This window comes from Neocloeon triangulifer, unplaced genomic scaffold (genome assembly GCF_031216515.1).
Source record: "Neocloeon triangulifer isolate White Clay Creek 2 clone unplaced genomic scaffold, ASM3121651v1 ptg000014l, whole genome shotgun sequence".
Classification (NCBI taxonomy): domain Eukaryota; kingdom Metazoa; phylum Arthropoda; class Insecta; order Ephemeroptera; family Baetidae; genus Neocloeon; species Neocloeon triangulifer.
The window spans coordinates 26,131,465-26,151,424 of NW_026775556.1; the positions used below are offsets into that span (position 1 = coordinate 26,131,465).

The following is a 19,960-nucleotide window of genomic DNA, read 5'->3' on the forward strand; positions in this document are numbered from 1 at the left end:
AGAAAGAAAGAAAAACACATTCAAAATGCATAGTTGGTGAAGAAAGTAAGAATTTATGGGGAAAAGTTGATGAATTTTTTCAATTTTAAAAACAGGCAAAAACAATTTCTGGAGCAGAATTATAATTTCCTAATTAAATGTTAATTCAGGTCTTTAAAAGCCCCATAGTTTCATCAAAATTTAAACGATTTTTTAGTATTACTTCTTCTTAAAATCAATACTTTAATATAGAAAAATCTTTGCAAAATTCAATTTACTAATACTAATTAAATAGCGGCGAAATTCAATTAATTCATGAACGCTGATCCGTTTTTGAAAGATCAGACTTTCGTCTTGATTTCATAGCTTAGGTAATTCTTAATATTTATGTATTTTAAACTAAAAATATTTTAAAAAATTCCATAAATTTTTTAATTTTTAATTTTGCAACTTTTATCAAGTTTTTATTTATTAAATGCATAAATATTGCTCCTTCATTTTACAGCAGTAAAGTTATTTTCTGCTTTTTATGTATACTCCTCATTTTTTTAATCCCTTTTGCAATGACGTCAGAAGAACACACAACAACATAATTAATTTAATTGCATGATTCCGTATAATTGCAGTTTTTCCCGGCGAGCGGCCGAGTTGCAGCGGCTGATGCGCGACCAGGTGAGCAGCCCTCTGGACAGGGCGATCTGGTTTGTGGAGCACGTGGCGCGCACCAAGGGCGCCGAGCACCTCAAGTTGGCGTCGCGCACCCTCAGCAGCGTGCAGACGCACAACGTGGACGTCGTCGTGGCCGCCGTTTTGCTGCTCGCGGCTCTGCTCCGCTGGCGCAACGCAATCGTCCGCCTTCTCGGCCAAGGCGTGCGTGCGTGCGGACGACGCGCCCTTTCCTCGCGCGTTCTCGTTGACAAAAAGTCGCGGTAATTACACGCCTCGGTGCAGCGCGACTGTCTTTTGTATATATTTTGTGTACATAACTTTTTTTGCCAGCAAAGGTTAACCTTGCCTATATGTGAATAAATAATATATCATTAAATTCCTGTTTTTGTGGAATTTCTCAAGTGTGTGTGATTTTAAATTTTACTTTTAACTTCATTCATTTTCATTCAACAGTGTAGTGCCGGAAATGAAAAGTTGCAACAAGCGTGTGAAAATTCATTACAACTTGTTCGTTCAGGTAGACAAGTCCATTGTTTTGAATAAAAACAATAAAATAGCAACCGAGGAACCCAATTCTATTTAATATAGTAAAAATCCCAGTATGATCAATAAAAAAATAATAAAGAAACCATATTATTTTTTATTCAATTGTTAATACAAAAAGTATGATAAAAATATTATTTAAAATCTAATAAAAAATTATATAAATAAAATTTAAAAAAGTAATATAAATTTTATTTAAAATCTCTTAAAAGTGAATAAAAATTATTAAAAACAAGTTAAAAAAATTATTATTATCAATAAAAAAGCAGTAAGAATATTATTTAAATTCTAACAAAAGGAAATGCAAAAATTATTTCGAAATAATTTTTAAAAAATTTCAAAATTATTAAAATTGATTTAATTAACTAAAAATTTCAAACCCGTGTTAATAAAAAAAAAACGCCAATTATTAAATCCGATTAGACATAAGACCTGTCTCTTTGTTTTCAAAATTACTTCCGCGTACAAATGATATGGTTAAGATCATCAAGATACATTATTTTCCCTGCATCTTCCATAAGACCTGACGTAAAAAAATCACAACATTAGTCAGCGCGGAATATAATACGTCTGCGGCAGCCACTTAATGCCCTCAACATTGTCGATTGTTGTTTGTATCGTGAATTCTGAAGGTCGTTACGCCACCGCGTAAAAACCTTTTATCTCTGCTCCCGCATCAAAAGCAACTTCTTGCATTTAGCAGCCACGCAGAAAAAAGAGGCAAATGTCAATACTAACATGCTATAGACTCGGGATAATAAGAATATTGGCACCTTGGCCAGGAACAATAGATTAATTTCTGCGCCTCTTCGTCACAATGGACTTTGTGTTTATTTGCTATTAAGCCGGGTGACGCGCACGAATAATTTGGGTCGCTGCAGAACAAGAATTAATACAATACGGGACAGATACATCTGGTGGCATTGACAAAACTATACTGGATTTTTATTAAATTATTTTTGCTCAACCTTTTATTTTCTTTGTCTGACTCAAATTAAAATGATTCAGCGACACTTTCCAAAATTCAGGCGCGCGGCCTTGAGGGAAATTTATTTATTTTGAGCGCAATTACAAAAAAATTCCTGGGGAATAATTGTTTTGTATTTTTTCTCCTCGCACGTCCACACTTCTTTTGTAAGCATTAATCTGACTCAATCGGATCAAATATTTATTTATGTTGTGCGCCACTGGAAATATTTGACGAGTGCTGCAGTCCAATGTAGTTTAATAGTTTTACCCTGATGCTGCTCCGACGTTGTCAAGTATTTCACACGTCCCTAGCTAGAAACCCGCCCCTAGGCTAACTTTCTCAACCAACACAAAAGTAATATTTTCGACCCAAGACCCGGCCGAGAAGCAACACAATAAATAAAGCGTCAGTACGTTGTCGACGGTCTGTTATGAATGTGCTTGGGTAGTTCAATAGTTTTTAAAAAAAAATGCTTCGAGTAAAGGCGAATTTGAGGCTACGGCCGAAATTGGTGAGGTTGATGAGCTCGTCGTACGACGGCAGAGTTAATTTCAACCAAAACACACGGATTTTAAGATCGCCGTACGAAGATGTGGCGATTCCGAGCATGAATTTGGGTGAATTTGTGTGGAAAGACGCGCATTATTGGTTGGAGAAAAATGCTTTGGTGAGAAATTGTTTTTCTAAATAATTATTTATTAAGATTTTAGTAATGTTAAAATTTATGTAAAATACCAATTTATTCATATTCCAGGATATTCCAAGATTCTCCTAGAAAAGTTTAAAAACTAACCAAATAATAATTTTCATTAATTTATGTAATAAATAAATAACCAAATCATTTAAATTTGTTGCTTATTTTGTTTAAAAATGTTAAAGTTAAATTTATCCTGTAAAATTTTCCTTGAAAAGTTTTAAAACTAACCAAGTAATTCATTATAAATTTATGTAATAAATAAATAATTTTATTATTATTGTTGTTTATTTGTCCAAATTGTAACATCACATTTAATTTTTTTATAATTATTGTATAAAAATTGATGATTTTAATTTTATTTCATTAAAATCTGCCTTGAAAAGTTTAAAAAAATAATCATCATAAATATATGTAATAAATAAATAACTTAATCATTTAATTTTTGTTGTTTATTATTTATATAAAATTGATAATGTTAATTTTCAAGAATGAATTATTTTAATACACATAGATTTGTGGAATGACTGGAAGAAGGTACACTTATGGACAAGCCAGAGGACTTAGTCACCATATCAGTGTGGTCCTTCCTCATTATTTGGGATTAAAAACTGGAGACGTGATTGCAATGGTTGTGCCCAACATGCCTGAGTTTCCAATTATTTTCCTCGGCGCCGCGTCTGCTGGTCTAATCGTTTCACCTGCGAATCCTCTTTACACCCAGAGTATAGGATTATTTTTAATTTTTTTTTTTTACAAAATTAAAATAGTAAAATTATAATAATCAGGTGAACTGGCTCGGCAATTTTGCGAGACGAAGGTTCGCGCCGTGGTGACGGTGCCTCCTCTCCTGGAAAAGGTCCAGGCTGCTCTGGAGGAGGTGCCCGGAAGTGGAGGTCCCGTCGTGGTCATCGGTGGACCCTCTGCGCCGAAAAAGAACCAGATAGGCTTTGAGGATCTGATTCAGAAAAGGGTGGTCGGCGACTCAATTCTCGAACACCCTGACCCTGACTGCATCGCGTGCCTGCCGTTTTCCAGCGGGACCACCGGTTTGCCCAAGGGTGTGATGTTGACCCACCGAAACATGGTGGCAAATCTGTGTCAAATCGAGCATCCAGAAGTTTCGCCTCCTTTACCAGAAGGTACAAAAATAAGTAAAAAAATTTTAATTTGTTTTATCGTTTAATTTTTTTGCAGGTTTTGATCAGGACCGAATTTTGGCTATTCTGCCTTTTTTCCACATTTACGGAATGAATGGAGTGATGAATATGAGTCTTCTGCATGGTCGTTCGATTCTGACATTGCCAAAATTTGAAGCCCAGTCGTTTTCAGAAGCCTTCGCCAAATTTAAGGTAATATAATTTATTCTAAAATAAATTTATAAATATTTTTCATTTAATCATTATTTAATTATCTAATAATTTTTATTTTAGCCGACTGTTCTCGCCATAGTTCCTCCACTGTGCGCCTTCATCGCTCAGTCCCCAACAATTTCACCGCAGGATCTGAGCATGGTGCGCTTTGTTACATGCGGCGCCGCGGCAGCGCCACCAGCCACGGTCCAACAGTTCATACGCAAGGCCAACAGCAAAAAACTGAATTTCAAAGAAGGTCTTTACATCTAAAATGTTCTTATTAATGTCAATATATAACTTATTTAAACTAAAAATTTCATAGCTGTCGGTGGCTCTAAAAACTATAAAATATCAAAAGAGTTTAAATCTATTAGTAATTTCTCTATTTTCAAATTATAAATCTCCAAATTAGTTTGATTTAATTAAATTTTCGACAAAACTTATGAAATAAGAATTTGAAAAAAAAAATTAAGAATAATTACAGGGCACATTGTTAGGGAATCAAAATGAGTTCTACTGTTCTGAATAATTTTTTTTTAATGTAATCTTATAAAATTCTTATAGTGTCGTTACTAACTTTATTTAAAATAATTTTTGTTTTTTATTTCTTTGCAATTTATTTTCATGACGAAAGCTTTGGTTTTATGATTTTCAATAGGCTATGGAATGACCGAATCGTCGTGCTTGGCAACAAGTCCACCGAGTTCTGCGCCGATGGAGGACCGCGTCGACACAGTCGGTGTGCCCATACCCAACACCGAAGTGAAAGTGGTCGACAAAGAGGGAAATGCCTTGCCGATGGGCGAAATCGGCGAAATTTTGGTTCGCGGGCCGCAAATAATGAAGGGATACTTCAGAAATGAGCAGGCGACAAAAGAAAGCCTTACCGAAGACAATTGGCTCCGAACTGGCGACATTGGATATTTTAGACAAAACGGTTATATTTCCTTAGTGGACCGCGTCAAGGAAATGATCAAAGTCAAAGGACTCCAAGTAATTTGAATTGAAATGTTTGGTAAATTTTCATTAATTCGAATTATTTTCCAAGGTTTCTCCGACCGAACTGGAGTCAATTTTGAACACCATGGAAGGTGTGGCCGATGTTGCAGTGGCTGCGGTGCCTGATGAGGCGTGCGGAGAGGTCCCGAGGGCTTATGTGGTCAAGGGCAAGGACTCCTTCTTAACTGAGGAAGACGTCATTAAGTTTTTGAAGCCCCAGGTGGCGCAATTCAAGCAGCTAAAGGGTGGAGTGCGTTTTGTGAGCGCCATTCCCAAAAATGCTGCTGGTAAAATTTTACGAGCGGAACTTAAAAATCTCTAGATTTTAGCAATGAACTGTTTTTTAATCAAAACATTGAAATTAATAATTAGTTAAAACACAATTTTCTATATTTCATTAAAAAAAAAATTGTAAAAAAAAAAATGCTGGCACATATATAAATTTGATTAGATTATAGATAAGAATATTTGTTTATTATCAGAACTTATAAACATCTAGATTTAAACAAGGAACTGTTCTTAATCAAAATTTTATATGAGATTTACATTTAAATTATTAATAGTAAAAATTACACAACTTTTTATATTTCTGAAAAATAAAAAATAAATTTGTTAAGTGAAAATGCTGGTATATTATATTGAAAATGCTTTTAGTATTTAATTTTGAGCCCTTTCATTCTCTTCGTTCTTTTTTTTTATCTAAAAAATGCAGTCCTCTCTAGATGGAAACCAGTTTTTGTCAAAGTCAAGGTTATTTACCTGCTGGACCGAAGGAATATGTGATGCATTTAAAAAGCAACACCAGCGCTTTTGAGGCAGGTCAAAAGTGTTTTATCCAGGCAGCCGAATGCGCCATTCAGGAAAACGGGAGAGGCACGCATGAAAAAATTCCCCCATCCCTTCCCGTTATAGCAGCGACTGCATGATAAATTTAAAAAGGGGGCTGTTCTATTGTGCATCGGTCTAGAAGAGGAGAGAAGGAAAGGAAACGTCGGGCCCCCGAGTTTGTTTACATCGGTGAAATGTGCGTTCGTCGACTTTGCTGGTTAAATTTTTCTAAAATTTAGCCACTTCTTCCGGCCGAAAAAGGGAAGTTGAAAAACCGATTTTGATATTAATTAAAAAAATGCTGAGAGGCGCGCAGTGTCCAGTGGCGCGGGCATTTTTCCGGCCTTATTCGTCTAAATCGGCCGCCGCGTCATCAGCCTTTCCGAAAATCAGGGAGGACAATTTCGACCATGTCGTCCGCTCTCCGTACAACGTTGAAGTCTCTGACCTGAACTTAAGCGACTTTGTTTGGAGGAATATACGAAGCTACCCGGAACAGCCTGCTTTGGTATTTTTTTTTTACATATAAAAATACAAAAATAACAGGAATGCATTTAATAATCGGAGATCAGAGAACTGCATCAAATTCTTCCTGCCCAAATAAGTAAAATTTATAGCTTCTTGTATTCAAATTCGAGAAAATTCTGCATGAATCAATAAACTTAAGTGCCGCCACAATGGTTGTGACAGCGCTATGTTTTGACAAATCCTCTACTTAATTTTTAATTGCTTTTATCAGGTGAAACCACTGGCGCAACTTTAGTGAGTCAGATATCCATTGGTTGGGAAAATTTAATTCGTCCTCTGCATATTTTTTTAAATCTTTTTGAGCAGGAAAAAACTGAGGGGCAAGAAAATTTTTTTTTTTAATAAAGCCGAACTTGTTTACTTTTTTACGTAATTCTTATATTAAATATATTAAATTTTTCAGACTTGTGGACTGACAGGGCGCACTTACAAATACAAAGAGGCGCGAGGCTCAAGTTTTAACTTGAGCGTGGCACTTCTTAATGTCGTGGGACTGAGGCCAGGAGATGTCTTAGGCATGTTGATGCCGAATGTACCAGAGTTCCCGTTGGTTTTCCTTGGGGCCGCGTCGGCCGGGCTGGTTGTGACGCCTGCCAATCCACTTTACACGCCAGGTTAATTTATTTCTTTGGAAATCTTCAAATACTTCAACTAAATTTTTTTAAGTTAAATTATAATAACTTTCAAAAAATTTAATAAAATTTTATAACATATTATATTTTTGTTAATTTATTTTTCAGTTGTTTAAGATTGATCTTTAATAATTATATTATTAATTATTAAATTTTATTAAATGTTTTTTTCTTTAATTTAATTTTTAATTAATTAAAATTGTTTTCATTCATCTGAAATTAATTGGTAAAATAAAAAAGTAAGTTAATTTTAAATATTTTATCAACCACAAATTGTTCATTAGAAAGCTGTACTGTATTATTTGGCTGATCATAAAAACTTAAAATTTGACGACTCGAAGGTTTATTGAAAACCTATGCAATTAAAATTACCTTTTAAATTTTTCTTCTTTAAATATGAAAACAGAGGAGCTGGCGCGGCAGTTCACAGACGCCAACGTTCGTTGCATAGTCACGGTGGCCTCTTTGTTTGACAAAGTTCAAGAAACCGTGGAACTGATGCCTGGGGGTGCTGGTCCCATAATTGTCGAAGGGGTCCCCATTTACAAAGATCTGCTCAGCCTGAAAGCCTTGATGATGCGGCAGTTGACCAGGATGGACCTGAAACCTGAACGGATTGACCCTGACGCACTTGTCGCGCTGCCCTATTCAAGCGGCACCACCGGCGTGCCCAAGGGGGTCATGCTGACCCACAGGAATATGGTTGCCAGCATCAACCAAATGGACCATCCGCAGATGATCGCGTATGGTCAGGATGGTAAATTTTTTATTTTTCTTAAATTTAAATGGCTTCAAAAATTTGAATAAATTCATTATTATATGGAAATATTTCTATAAAAAGGTCCACAAGAACGAGGCCTATCAGTCATACCGTTTTTCCACATCTACGGTCTCCAGGGCACCCTCAACATGAGCCTGAGTAGAGGCTACCATGTCATCACATTGCCCAAATTCGAACCCCAGTCGTTTTCCAACGCGGTCCGAAATTATAAAGTGCGGCTCAATTTACAAAATAAAAATCTGAATAATTTTGAATTATTTGCAGCCGACGATGATGGCTCTGGTGCCTCCTTTGGTAAAATTCATGACCCAATCGCCAACGGTCAACGCCGAAGACTTGCAGTTTTTGAGACTGGTCACCAGCGGTGCAGCGCCGCTGGGAAAACCGCACGTCGAAGCTTTTTTGAGGAAGATCAACAACCCAGAGTTTATTTTCAAAGAAGGCAATTTTAAAATTAAACAAACTAAAATAAAGAAATTTTAAATTATTTTAAAATTTTCAGCCTACGGCTTAACCGAGACTTCTTGCATGGCCACAATGATGCCGAATGCCTACATTCCCGAAAAGATTGGTTCCTGCGGACTGCCCGCGCCCCTGGTTGAGGTGAAGGTGATTGACAAGAACGGAATCTCCCTGCCTGTCGGAGAAACGGGCGAGCTGCTGATGCGCGGTCCCAACGTCATGAAAGGATACCTTAATAATGAAAAGGCGACCAGGAGGATCCTTTCAGAGGACGGTTGGCTCATGACCGGCGACCTGGCTTACATCGACTCCGATGGTTTCGTTTTCATTGTGGACAGGATGAAGGAGCTCATTAAGGTCAAAGGGTTGCAGGTAATATTAAAATGGTTAAAATAAATAATATGAAATGAATTTAAATTGAAATTAAATTTCCACAATTATTAGGTAAATAATTTTTGAAAATATAAAATCAGATAATATTGGAGTTTGCTAATGTGCAGTAAATTAATTTCTCAGGTTTCACCGACTGAACTTGAGGAAATCCTGATCAAAATGGATGGAATTGCAGACGTCGCTGTGGTCGGCGTTCCGGACGAAATTGCCGGCGAACTGCCCAAGGCATATGTGGTGAAGAAGCCTGGCAGCAACATCACAGAGGACGAAGTCTGCACATTCTTGGAGCCGCACGTTGCCAATTTTAAGCACCTCAAAGGAGGAGTTCAGTTTGTCAATGAAATTCCTAAAAACGCGGCGGGCAAGGTGTTGAGGAAGAATCTGAAGGATTTATAAATTATTAATTTTGTGTACGGGGATCATTATGTTATATTTTTTTGTGCATTTTATATCAAACCAATGAAGCAATCAATAATCTATACATATATGTGACGACGAAAGAGGGATTTTTATCAATAAGGCTGACAATTAAGACTTTTCAAAAACTTACTGTCAATATGGAAACAAGGATACTTTTATGACTGAAAGCAAGACTTTTTTTTATTATTTATTTACTAATGCATACTGTTATTGTAATCTGTTGGATGTGAATGAGTAGATGTAATAAAAATGAACTTTGAGTTGTTATCTTATCTGAATGAGACGGACATATACTTTAATTGATAAAAAAGCCACCCATCACTAGCTGTCTGAATAAGATACGTAGTAAAATAAAAAAGCGATTTTATGAAAGCACAAAAAATATTCTAGCTGGCGAATTGCAGAAACATTTAATCTTTGAACTCCAAGTCCATGTTTGCTAATTAAGATAAAGGGGTATGGCGGGGTATGAGTTTTTGATGGTGAGATAAAATAACAAGAAGCTCGAATTCCAAGTTTTTGTGAGATATAAAGCAAAACATTAAGTACATGAAACCTGACAGAGCTACAAGTGCGCGATGCTCAAACTAAAACGCGTATTAATTTTGAACCCTGCCAGGCAGATTATAATTCGATCTGCCAGCACCATTCTTGTGAATTTGAGTTACGATTCTGAGACGCACATATTCACGTCCAACCTTACTGTCGAAGTTCCGGACAAAACCGTCAGCGAGTTTGTCTGGCAGGACATTGCAAAATGGGAACATCAACCAGCATTGGTAATAACTTTAAATAATTTTAATATTAATTAACTGAAACAGAGCAAAATGAAAAACAAAAAGAAGGTAGACTAAAAATTTAACACGAAAATAGAATCGTTTCCACGTAAATTCTTATTTATTTTTTTTAAATTAGAAATATTATATAATATTCATTTGATATTAAATTGAATTCTTTGTGTTTGTATTTGAAAGACTTGTGGAATCACTGGGAAAAATTATACGTATGGACAAGTGAAGGGCGCAAGCGCTGCGTTCGGAATTAACCTAGCCAATGACTTGAACCTGAAAACGGGCGAAACTGTTGGGATTGTTTTGCCCAACATGCCCGAGTTCCCTGCAACTTATTTTGGCCTGGCTGCAGCTGGACTGGTCGCCACCACAGCCAATCCAATTTACACTCCGAGTATTAAATTTTCATTAAATAAATTCATGGCATTTAATTAATTATATATAATAGCGGAATTGAGTCACCAGTTTACTGACGCCAAAGTTCGCGCGGTGGTGACCACCCCTGAACTCCTGGACAAGGTCAAACAGGCCCTGGAGATGACCTCAGCCGGTGGGGGTCACGTGATTGTCACAGGCGAAGGAAATGCACATGACGGATGCATCAGTTTCGAGAACCTGATTAAAAAGAGCACAAAGGGAGCAAGGATACCTGAGCGACCTGACCCAGATTCGATCGCGTGCCTTCCCTATTCTAGCGGAACTACCGGAAAACCAAAAGGGGTCATGTTGACTCACAGGAATTTGGTCACCAATCTCTGCCAAATCAATCACCCTGAAGTTTTTGTGAATGTTAGCAAACCAGGTAATATTATATTAAAATTGTCTAAATTCAATTTAAAATATTATTTCCACCTCAATTTTATAAGTACAAATATAAAAAAAAACATATTTTTTCTACGTTCTTCTTCAAGTGAAAATTTATACAAATTTATGGTGTTTATTTCTGCGAAAACGAAATTATGCAACCTGCACGACTTGAAGGTATTGCAGTTCACCTACTTCAACAATTTAAGGCAATCGTTTTTCCAGGCAAACTGCAAGCAAAAGCCCTTTCAATTCTGCCCATGTTCCACATTTACGGCCTAAACGGAGTTATGAACCTCGCACTGTACCGGGGACACCACCTAATAACCCTTCCACGTTTCGAGCCGCAAACCTTCGTGGAAACCATCAAAAAGTACAATGTAATAATTAATTTAACTGATTTTTCCCCCATCGATTTATATATATGTATAAAAAAAATTCAAGCCAAACACTGTTTGCATGGCTCCGGCTCTGATCGCTTTTGTAAGTCAAACTTCTGACTTGACCTCTGAAGATTTAAAAGGACTGCAAATAGCAATGAACGGATCAGCTGCTGTGCCAACTTCCATCGCCGACCAACTGAATACAAAAATTAACAATCCTGAATTCATTTTGAAAACTGGTAATTTAATAAATTCATAATCCATTAATAACGAAGTTTTTAAATTTTCTTGTAATTTCTTCAGCTCTCCGATGGTGATAAATTTTAAATTTAAATTGGACTTTATACTGTATTTAATTTAATTAAAATTTAAAATTAGGTTATGGACTAACGGAAACGTCCTGTTGTGCTTCAATGACGCCAACCACGCTCCGACCGGGAAAAATAGCCTCGTGCGGAATGAATATTCCACTGTCCGAAGTAAAAATCGCGGACGAAACCGGACGCGCCCTTGCCCAGGGAAAAACAGGCGAGTTGCTGTTCAGAGGAAAGAACGTGATGAAAGGGTACCTGAACAACGAAAAAGCCACCAGAGAGACCATCACGGAGGACGGGTGGCTCAAGACTGGAGACATTGCCTACGTGGACGACGAAGGGTACATTTTTGTCGTTGGAAGGATGAAAGAACTAATCAAGGTCAAGGGATTTCAGGTAAAAAAAACATCACAATTATGAAAAAAAAATTAACCTCATCATAAAATGAACGAATTAAAAATTTAAAAATTTTTAACGCAATTATTAAGGTTTCACCTACGGAATTGGAGGAACAGTTGGTTAAAATCTCCGGCGTTTTGGACGCGGCTGTGATTGGCGTGGCCGATGAAAAATCTGGCGAAGTGCCAAAGGCCTTCTTGGTGAAAAAGAGCGACAGCAGTTTATCAGAACAAGAAGTGATGGATTTCTTAAAAGACAAAGTTGCGCCTTACAAACAACTGAAAGGTGGTGTCCAGTTTGTAAGTGTGATACCCAGAAATCCCTCCGGAAAAATTTTGCGAAATGAGCTCAAGTCATTATAAATTAAGCAAAGCAACTCGTTGCGATTCCCTATCATTTCATTTTTTAAGAAAACCGCAGAATTGTTTGTGATATAATTTTGATAAAAATTTAAAAAAAGTAAATGTTTTTTTCTTCAGAATAATTGCTGATCATATTTGATAAAAGAAACCCTTCTGCAAAAACTATGTTGTGCAATATGTTAATAATGTGATCATTATCTAATTTCCCGCTTCAAGCACCCAAAATTTTTAATCTATATTTTATCGAGAGTTGTTCTGCTCAAAGTTTAATTAAAAATGATTCAAACTATGATCAAAGCCTTTTTCCAAACCATATAAATATTCACAGTTGATATACATTTTGAAATACTACAATCGTAAGCCTAAAATTAATAATAATTATTGTGAAAAGTGAGAGAAAATAATATGTAAAACAACACGATTAGTATGTAAAAAAAAAGCATTCCAGCATAACCTTGTTATTAGCAGGTCGGCAGGATTAAAAATAGTGCTATATGCTATTATTTAAAAAAAAAAACTCAGGAGATTTAACTGATATTCTTTACTCTTGTTAAGATTAAAATCTTTGTTTTTATGAAAAATACACACTTTAAAACTATATAAATATAAAGGAAGTATTACATTAATAATATATTTATACTTTATAAAATGATATATGAAAACTAAAAAACATTATGTATTTGAGTGTTTTATCTTAAACAAGATAGTAAAAAAATGTTTTTTGTTTTTATGTATATTAAATTATAAAAGTGCCACCGCGTAACTTTATGTTATCAAATTAATACATATAAAAAAGTTAAATTTAACTTTTGACCCCAAATGTTAGGCGAGGCTGATGCCCTCGTCTGAATGAAGAAAACATCGAGTTGAGGAAGTAGGGCAAGAGCGTATATTTCTGTCGCTCATTTGATTAAAACCAGCGGCACAATGTTGGGCCAAAGACAGTATTTTAAATTTCGGTTAAAACCAAAAGACATCAGTCGACTAGTCAGCACCTCCCTAGGCCATGTAGACTACGACTCGGACACCCATACATTCAGGTCGAACCAGGCCGTACAGATTCCGGAAAAAAACGTCAGCGAGCTTGTCTGGCGCGACGTCCACAAATGGGAAAATTTGCCAGCACTGGTAAGTTGAAATATATTTTAATATTATGTTATTTTTATTCCGATTTCTATTTAATTTATTACATAAAAAAATATATAAAATTTCATTTTTTATTGTTAGACTTGTAGATTCAAAGGAAAAAGTTACACCTATGGACAAGCTCAGGGTGCGAGTTCCGCCTTCGGAATCAACATTTCAAACGACCTGAACTTGAAAGCAGGGGACTCGATTGGAATCGTCTTGCCCAACATGCCAGAATTCGCAATCATATTTCTGGGAGCAGCGTCGGCCGGACTCGTTTCATGCACGGCCAATCCAATTCACACAGCAAGTAATTTTTTGTTTGTTTTCAATTTTCTATTTTTCAATAATTTAAAAAAATTAGCCGAGCTAAGCCATCAGTTCACCGACGCCAAAGTCCGCGCCGTGGTGACCACCCCCGACCTCCTGGATAAGGTCAAACAGGCCCTGCAGATGACCCCTGCAGGCGGAGGTCACTTGATTGTCACTGGAGAAGAAAATTTTCCTGAAGGTTGTCTCGGTTACGAGAACCTGACCAAGAAGAGTATTAAAGGGATGAAGAAACCTGAGCGACCTGACCCTGATTCTCTCGTGGCCCTGCCCTATTCAAGTGGCACCACGGGCAAACCTAAAGGGGTCATGCTGACCCACAGGAATTTGGTCACCAATCTGTGCCAAATGGATCACCCAGAAGTCTTTCTGAACGTTAGCAAAGCAGGTTGGAATTTAATATTTAGAAATTTGCAGGAATTTCCATGATAAATAAAATAAATTTTAAATGTAAAACATAAAATTAAACAAAAAATACCTAATAGTATTTTTTTTTATATCAATAATTATTTTTATTAAAAAAAATTTTTTTTTTTATTAATTTAAATGTTGTGCAGGTTATCCCCAAGCAAAGCAACTTGCCATACTGCCGATGTTCCACATGTATGGTTTGCACGCGGTGATGAATTTGTCATTATTCAGGGGCCACCACTTGATTTCTCTTCCAGGATTCGATCCCTCAAGTTTTATCCAAGATATGAAAAATTACAAAGTATTTTAAATATTTAAATTTTTAAGATATACCTTAGATTTGATGCTTTCATTTTTAATACAGCCCAACACGCTAAGCTTGGTGCCTCCCTTAGTTGCATTTTTATGCAACTCACCCGATTTGACCTCAGAAGACCTCAACGAATTGCGTTTGGCGATTAACGGAGCTGCACCCATTCCAGTTTCCACCGCGAAATATTTTATTGAAAAGGTCAACAGCCCTGATTTTATATTTAAATTTGGTGAGAGGAAAAATTTTAATACTTTTGTAATAAAATTATTTTTTTAAATAGGCTACGGATTAACTGAAGCTACTTGCTGTGCTGCCTCTTTCCCAACGACACTCAGGAGGAATAAATTTGGCTCCTGTGGAGTAGCAATTCCTTTGACTGAAATAAAAGTTGCAGATGAAAATGGAAAAAGTCTTCCTCAGGGCAAAACTGGCGAGTTGTGGTACAAAGGACCGAACGTCATGCAGGGCTATATCAACAATGAAAAGGCAACAAAGGAAACTTTGACGTCGGACGGGTGGCTGAAGACTGGAGACGTTGCCTACGTTGATGAGGACGGGTACATTTTCATCGTGGACAGAATTAAGGAACTCATCAAAGTTAAAGGATTCCAAGTACAAAATTTAATACTTAAATGAGCATTCTATAAATTTAAAATCAAAATTCCAGGTCTCTCCGACGGAACTGGAAGAAGTTCTGAGGAAAATTCCCGGAATAACAGATGTGGCAGTGATTGGAGTGGCTGACGGCAAAAGTGGAGAAGTTCCGAAGGCCTTTGTGGTAAAAAATGATCTCGATTTAAATCAGGAGAAGATTGGGGACTTCCTGAAAGACAAAGTTGCTCCCTACAAACAACTCAAAGGTGGAGTGCAATTTGTAAATGCAATTCCAAGGAGTAGCGCTGGAAAAATTTTACGAAATGAGCTCAAGAAAAAATAATTTAATAAAAATACATTCTATTAAATAATCAATTTAAATGTTTTATATACTTTCAAATTTTTAAGAAAGTTTTATTGTTAATAAATATTTTTGTAATATATTAAAACTGAAATTATATAATTTCCAATTAAAAAAAAACACTTTCTAATAATTTACATTTTAATTTCCATTCCATAAAATTCACATTTTTTTTTTTTTAATGAAATTTAATTAAATTTTCTATTATTTGTGCTCCATACAAAAAAGATAAATATGGGAGTCGGACAATACAGCATTTATTTGCGCCAAACTGTTAAATTCCTCTGATCGTCATTTGTTAAGTGTTTGTTCTAAAAATATATCCCTAGGCAAAGATTAGCATCAGTAAACAAACGGAGAAGTGATTCAATAAAATGCTAGGCTGCAGCGGAAGGTCTTTTGGTTTGCGGATAAAACCAAAAGGCGTCAGTCGACATGTCAGCACGACCCTTGGCAATGTGGACTACGACTCGGACACCCACATCTTCAGGTCAAACTTGACCGTCCAAAAGCCACCGGACAGTCCGGTCAGTGAGTTTGTCTGGCGAGACGCCCACAAATGGGAAAGTTCACCAGCCTTGGTAGGTTCAAAAATCTTAAACAATCTTCAAAGATAAGAAAAATATAAAATAATTTTCATGTTTTAAGTTATCTTTAAATTTTCTTTTTACTCAATTAAATAATTATTTTGTTAAACTTCATATTAATTTAGACCTGTGGCATAAAAGGAAAAAGTTACACCTACGGACAAGCGCAGGGTGCGAGTTCCGCCTTCGGAATCAACATTTCAAATGACCTGGACCTGAAAGCAGGGGACTCGATTGGAATCGTCTTGCCAAACATGCCAGAATTCGCAATCACCTTTCTGGGAGCAGCGTCGGCCGGACTCGTTTCATGCACGGCCAATCCAATTTACACAGCCAGTATGAAAAGTTCCCAATAAAATATTTTGCAGGAAAATAAAACAAAAATTTAGCCGAGCTAAGCCATCAGTTCACCGACGCCAAAGTCCGCGCCGTGGTGACCACCCCCGACCTCCTGGACAAAGTCAAACAGGCCCTGCAGATGACCCCTGCAGGTGGAGGTCACTTGATTGTAACTGGAGAAGGAAATGTACCTGAAGGTTGTCTCGGTTACGAGAACCTGACCAAGAAGATTATTAAAGGGACGAAGAAACCTGAGCGACCTGACCCTGATTCCCTCGCGGCCCTGCCCTATTCAAGTGGCACCACGGGCAAACCTAAAGGGGTCATGCTGACCCACAGGAATTTGGTCACCAATATGTGCCAATGTGATCATCCGGAGGTTTTTGTCAACGCCGGCAGAGAAGGTAGGAAATTAATTAATTTCTCGATTTATATTTTCTTAATTAATTCTCATGTAAATATTATCCTGTGTATGCAGCTCATAATTTTTTAATGTAAAACAAAAATCTCAGAAAATTAATTTTTAGTCCTTGGAAATCATGATTTGTCGCTATAATAAAAAAAATAAATGTTCAAAAATATTCCGAATGAAAAAAACGAATAATAATAAAAAAGGTACTCACCAAAATCCAGATTCAGCCAAAAGTCCTCTCTTGCACGAGGTAATCCAATAATTCAATTGCCTTCTTCTATTTCCGACGATTTCCTCGTTCTATTTATGCAAATAGAAATTTCCACAAGAAAAAGTGAGAAACTTATTTTGAGAAAATTCACTTATTAAAGGAATAAACCAACTGTTGGCAAAGTAAAACACACAATTCCATCGGCATTTTGAGCATTGCATTTTTTGACTTCATGCAACTCACTATCTAGGATTCAGCAAAAATAATAAATTTCTCGAAAACAGTCATCAAACGAAACACACAAGCCACAACAACTCTACCCCACTGGAGAAATTTGACAGACTCAAACTTGTTGATGTACATCGATCGCGATCTTTACAGAAACTGCTTGCGTTGCCTCTTGTCTTCCCGTTTCCCGTCGCATTCCTCTCGATCTCTCCTCTTTTTTCTTTGTGCGACTTGTTACCCCACTTGCTACTTTAGCGCCGCGTGTATAATGGATTTTTTTAAATTTTTTGACGAATTTGTCATATAGCGGAAAAATTATTATTTACAATTTATTTGACACTAATTAATTAATTAATGCAATTTAATAATAAAATTGCCGTAGGTTATCCGCAAGCAAAGCAACTCGCCATTCTTCCGATGTTCCACATTTACGGCTTGAACGGCATAATGAATTTGGCGCTTTTCCGAGGTCACCACTTGATCTCCCTTCCGCGATTTGAACCCTCCAGTTTTGTCCAAGTGATGAAAAAGTACAAAGTAAGGAAATCAAAACGAAATAAAATTAGAAATTCAAAATTTTTTTAAATAAAATGAAAATATCCACAGCCCAATACAGTGTGCTTGGCGCCTCCTTTGGTTGCATTTTTATGCAAATCGCACGACCTGACCTCCGCAGACCTGGACGAATTGCGAGTCGCAATGAACGGAGCCGCCCCAGTAGCCGTGTCAATTGTGAAGGATCTCATGAAAAAAGTCAAAAGCCCCGATTTCATCTTCAAAGATGGTAAAATAATTTTTAGGGTTAAAAATGAAATTACAATTTTTAATAATTATAAATAAAAAATAAGGTTATGGGATGACTGAAGTTTCTTGCTGCTCGGCAATGTCCCCAACAACCCTGAAGCCCGACAAATTCGGCTCCTGCGGAATGAACATTCCATTGTCTGAAATAAAAATTGCAGACAAAAATGGAAATAGCCTTCCTCAGGGTAAAACTGGCGAGTTGTGGTACAAAGGACCAAACGTCATGCAGGGCTATCTCAACAATGAAAAAGCGACGAAGGAAACTTTGACGCCGGACGGGTGGCTGAAGACGGGAGACGTTGCGTACGTTGATGAGGATGGGTACATTTTCATTGTGGACAGAATGAAGGAACTTATCAAAGTCAAAGGATTCCAAGTACAAAATATAATATTTTAATTAACATATTTAAAAAATTAAATTCCAGGTGTCTCCGACGGAACTGGAAGAAGTTCTGAGGAAAATTCCCGGAATAACGGATGTGGCAGTGATTGGAGTGGCTGACGGCAAAAGTGGAGAAGTTCCGAAGGCTTTTGTGGTAAAAAATGATCCAAATGTAAATCAAGAGCAAATCGAAGACTTTCTCAAAGACAAAGTTGCTCCTTACAAACAACTTAAAGGCGGAGTGCAATTTGTAAATGCGATTCCCAGAAGCAGTGCCGGGAAAATTCTGCGAAATGAATTGAAGAAAATGTGAGAAATCAAAACCATTTATAATGCAATTCAAAAATATATAAATTATAAGTTTTATCTTACTTTTGCCTTATATTACTTAAATATTATTAGTGATAAATTTTCTGATAGAAAATTCAAAATTTAAGATCTTCAATTATGAATATGTATTTTTAAATTTCAATTATGAATAGTTATTTCGTAAACCAATAACACTTTAGAGTTTTAAGTTGTCGGCTCTTGCAGTCGGAAACAATCACTGACAATTTTCCACTTGTCCTCTTGGGCTGTGATTGTGAAGTCCTGCACAAAAAAGGCTGGTTTCCTGTCACCGATTTTGACATTGCCAGCTATTAAAATGGTCAGTGTGGTTTGCTGTCCGACAGCAAACTCGCTGATGGGCTGGGCGTCCAACGAGGACACGGTGTGGCTCGTCGGAGGCATTTCGGCGTAGAAACTCTGAATATTGTCTTTGCCGCTGATTCCGTTGCCGTTGTACACCAGCAGACCTGTGTCCAGGTACAGTTTATTGATGAGGTGTCTCTTCTTGTCCATGCAGTCGTAGTACAACTCGGAAAACTGCTCTGCCGTTCTGCACGCTTGGTCATTTTTGTCTCGTTGCGACTGGAAATTTTGAAATTTTCAACATGATCGTATATTTTTTTATGCGCAAACTTACTTGATTCATGATGATTGACGGAAAATTTTGCAGTTAATTTAAATTTTGATAATTTCAAGCGTGACGAAAAAGTTTAATTTTGATCACCGGCATAATACGACAAATTGTTATGCTGTTTTTGTTTTCTTTCTAGTTTTTTGCTAGCGTTGCTGGGTTGCAATGTCAGGCCTTCAGCGCCATCTCTTGGATAGTTTTGTAACTACTGCGTTGAAGCACAATGAGGTTCAAATTGTGCGAGGCCGAACACGTGGCTTACATAACTTTGTATTCTTTTTACAAGTGCAAGAAGCATTCCAGAAATTTTGTGTGTCTAAATATTTAAACAAACTTGAGATATGTGATGAGTTCTACGAGACAGAAACTATGAAGAATAAAAATTGGCAATGTGCAATGTTCAGTGATCGCCAAGTGTTTACGAGATTTGCCTGTCACGGGTACCACTATTTATTTTGTAAGAATAAAAATTTTCATTCTCAAGCGACAATAGATTGTGAATGCAAGCACTGCGGTAAGAAATGTTCACAATATCATATTCTTGAATGTAATGAACGAAAACTAAGCCTAAGAGAGGCTGCAAAAATCAAAAT

At 36.7% G+C, this 19,960-nt stretch overlaps 7 protein-coding genes across 7 annotated transcripts in view; 5 read left to right on the plus strand and 2 right to left on the minus strand.

The window, feature by feature from the left end:
• The window catches only part of LOC132200353 (UDP-glucuronosyltransferase 2C1-like), a 4,905-nt gene extending 3,665 nt beyond the window's left edge, over positions 1–1,240 (plus strand). The window contains exon 5 of the mRNA XM_059625757.1: positions 606–1,240. Within this exon, the coding sequence (XP_059481740.1) occupies positions 606–912 (307 nt within the window). The 3' untranslated portion in view covers positions 913–1,240. The remainder of the gene's footprint in view (positions 1–605) is intronic.
• Positions 1–17,325, minus strand: part of LOC132200356 (protein Cep78 homolog) — a 26,378-nt gene extending 9,053 nt beyond the window's left edge. Inside the window, exons 1-2 of the mRNA XM_059625763.1 lie at positions 17,313–17,325; positions 16,993–17,081 (exon numbers count right to left, since the gene is read on the minus strand). The gene's annotated coding sequence lies outside the window, so the exon portion shown is untranslated. The remainder of the gene's footprint in view (positions 1–16,992; positions 17,082–17,312) is intronic.
• Positions 3,379–5,685, plus strand: LOC132201447 (uncharacterized). The gene is made up of 6 exons (XM_059627621.1): positions 3,379–3,580; positions 3,644–3,997; positions 4,053–4,207; positions 4,289–4,466; positions 4,869–5,203; positions 5,259–5,685. Exons 1-6 carry the CDS (start codon positions 3,379–3,381, stop codon positions 5,529–5,531), a joined length of 1,497 nt encoding a protein of 498 aa, XP_059483604.1. The 3' UTR covers positions 5,532–5,685.
• LOC132200407 (uncharacterized) lies at positions 6,018–9,512 on the plus strand. The gene is made up of 7 exons (XM_059625850.1): positions 6,018–6,545; positions 6,969–7,179; positions 7,604–7,954; positions 8,039–8,190; positions 8,243–8,420; positions 8,481–8,812; positions 8,957–9,512. Exons 1-7 carry the CDS (start codon positions 6,336–6,338, stop codon positions 9,227–9,229), a joined length of 1,707 nt encoding a protein of 568 aa, XP_059481833.1. The 5' UTR covers positions 6,018–6,335; the 3' UTR covers positions 9,230–9,512.
• LOC132200352 (uncharacterized) lies at positions 9,624–12,906 on the plus strand. Its single transcript, XM_059625756.1, has 7 exons — positions 9,624–10,032; positions 10,228–10,438; positions 10,493–10,846; positions 11,074–11,228; positions 11,293–11,470; positions 11,610–11,941; positions 12,034–12,906. Exons 1-7 carry the CDS (start codon positions 9,832–9,834, stop codon positions 12,304–12,306), a joined length of 1,704 nt encoding a protein of 567 aa, XP_059481739.1. The 5' UTR covers positions 9,624–9,831; the 3' UTR covers positions 12,307–12,906.
• Positions 13,047–18,777, plus strand: LOC132200350 (uncharacterized). Its single transcript, XM_059625754.1, has 14 exons — positions 13,047–13,434; positions 13,534–13,744; positions 13,799–14,152; positions 14,322–14,476; positions 14,540–14,717; positions 14,769–15,100; positions 15,156–15,348; positions 15,825–16,024; positions 16,156–16,366; positions 16,420–16,773; positions 17,603–17,757; positions 17,827–18,004; positions 18,069–18,400; positions 18,450–18,777. Exons 1-14 carry the CDS (start codon positions 13,234–13,236, stop codon positions 18,717–18,719), a joined length of 3,324 nt encoding a protein of 1,107 aa, XP_059481737.1. The 5' UTR covers positions 13,047–13,233; the 3' UTR covers positions 18,720–18,777.
• On the minus strand, positions 18,715–19,535 carry LOC132200360 (NTF2-related export protein). The gene is made up of 2 exons (XM_059625767.1): positions 19,374–19,535; positions 18,715–19,318 (listed from the first exon to the last, which is right to left on the minus strand). The coding sequence occupies exons 1-2, from the start codon at positions 19,380–19,382 to the stop codon at positions 18,920–18,922; spliced, it is 408 nt and encodes a 135-aa protein (XP_059481750.1). The 5' UTR covers positions 19,383–19,535; the 3' UTR covers positions 18,715–18,919.
• Between the last annotated feature and the right edge of the window lie 425 nt (positions 19,536–19,960).

What these genes read in the sequence shown, in the direction of transcription:
- LOC132201447 (XM_059627621.1), top strand. Translation starts at nt 3,379, where the DNA reads ATGACTGGAAGAAGGTACACTTATGGACAAGCCAGAGGACTTAGTCAC. An exon ending in AAAACTGAATTTCAAAGAAG is followed by an intron (nt 4,467 to 4,868) that starts GTCTTTACATCT and finishes GATTTTCAATAG; the next exon opens with GCTATGGAATGACCGAATCG. An exon ending in TCAAAGTCAAAGGACTCCAA is followed by an intron (nt 5,204 to 5,258) that starts GTAATTTGAATT and finishes TTATTTTCCAAG; the next exon opens with GTTTCTCCGACCGAACTGGA.
- LOC132200407 (XM_059625850.1), top strand. Translation starts at nt 6,336, where the DNA reads ATGCTGAGAGGCGCGCAGTGTCCAGTGGCGCGGGCATTTTTCCGGCCT. An exon ending in CAATCCACTTTACACGCCAG is followed by an intron (nt 7,180 to 7,603) that starts GTTAATTTATTT and finishes ATATGAAAACAG; the next exon opens with AGGAGCTGGCGCGGCAGTTC. An exon ending in TTAAGGTCAAAGGGTTGCAG is followed by an intron (nt 8,813 to 8,956) that starts GTAATATTAAAA and finishes TTAATTTCTCAG; the next exon opens with GTTTCACCGACTGAACTTGA.
- LOC132200352 (XM_059625756.1), top strand. Translation starts at nt 9,832, where the DNA reads ATGCTCAAACTAAAACGCGTATTAATTTTGAACCCTGCCAGGCAGATT. An exon ending in TGAATTCATTTTGAAAACTG is followed by an intron (nt 11,471 to 11,609) that starts GTAATTTAATAA and finishes ATTTAAAATTAG; the next exon opens with GTTATGGACTAACGGAAACG. An exon ending in TCAAGGTCAAGGGATTTCAG is followed by an intron (nt 11,942 to 12,033) that starts GTAAAAAAAACA and finishes GCAATTATTAAG; the next exon opens with GTTTCACCTACGGAATTGGA.
- LOC132200350 (XM_059625754.1), top strand. Translation starts at nt 13,234, where the DNA reads ATGTTGGGCCAAAGACAGTATTTTAAATTTCGGTTAAAACCAAAAGAC. An exon ending in TCAAAGTTAAAGGATTCCAA is followed by an intron (nt 15,101 to 15,155) that starts GTACAAAATTTA and finishes TCAAAATTCCAG; the next exon opens with GTCTCTCCGACGGAACTGGA. An exon ending in TCAAAGTCAAAGGATTCCAA is followed by an intron (nt 18,401 to 18,449) that starts GTACAAAATATA and finishes ATTAAATTCCAG; the next exon opens with GTGTCTCCGACGGAACTGGA.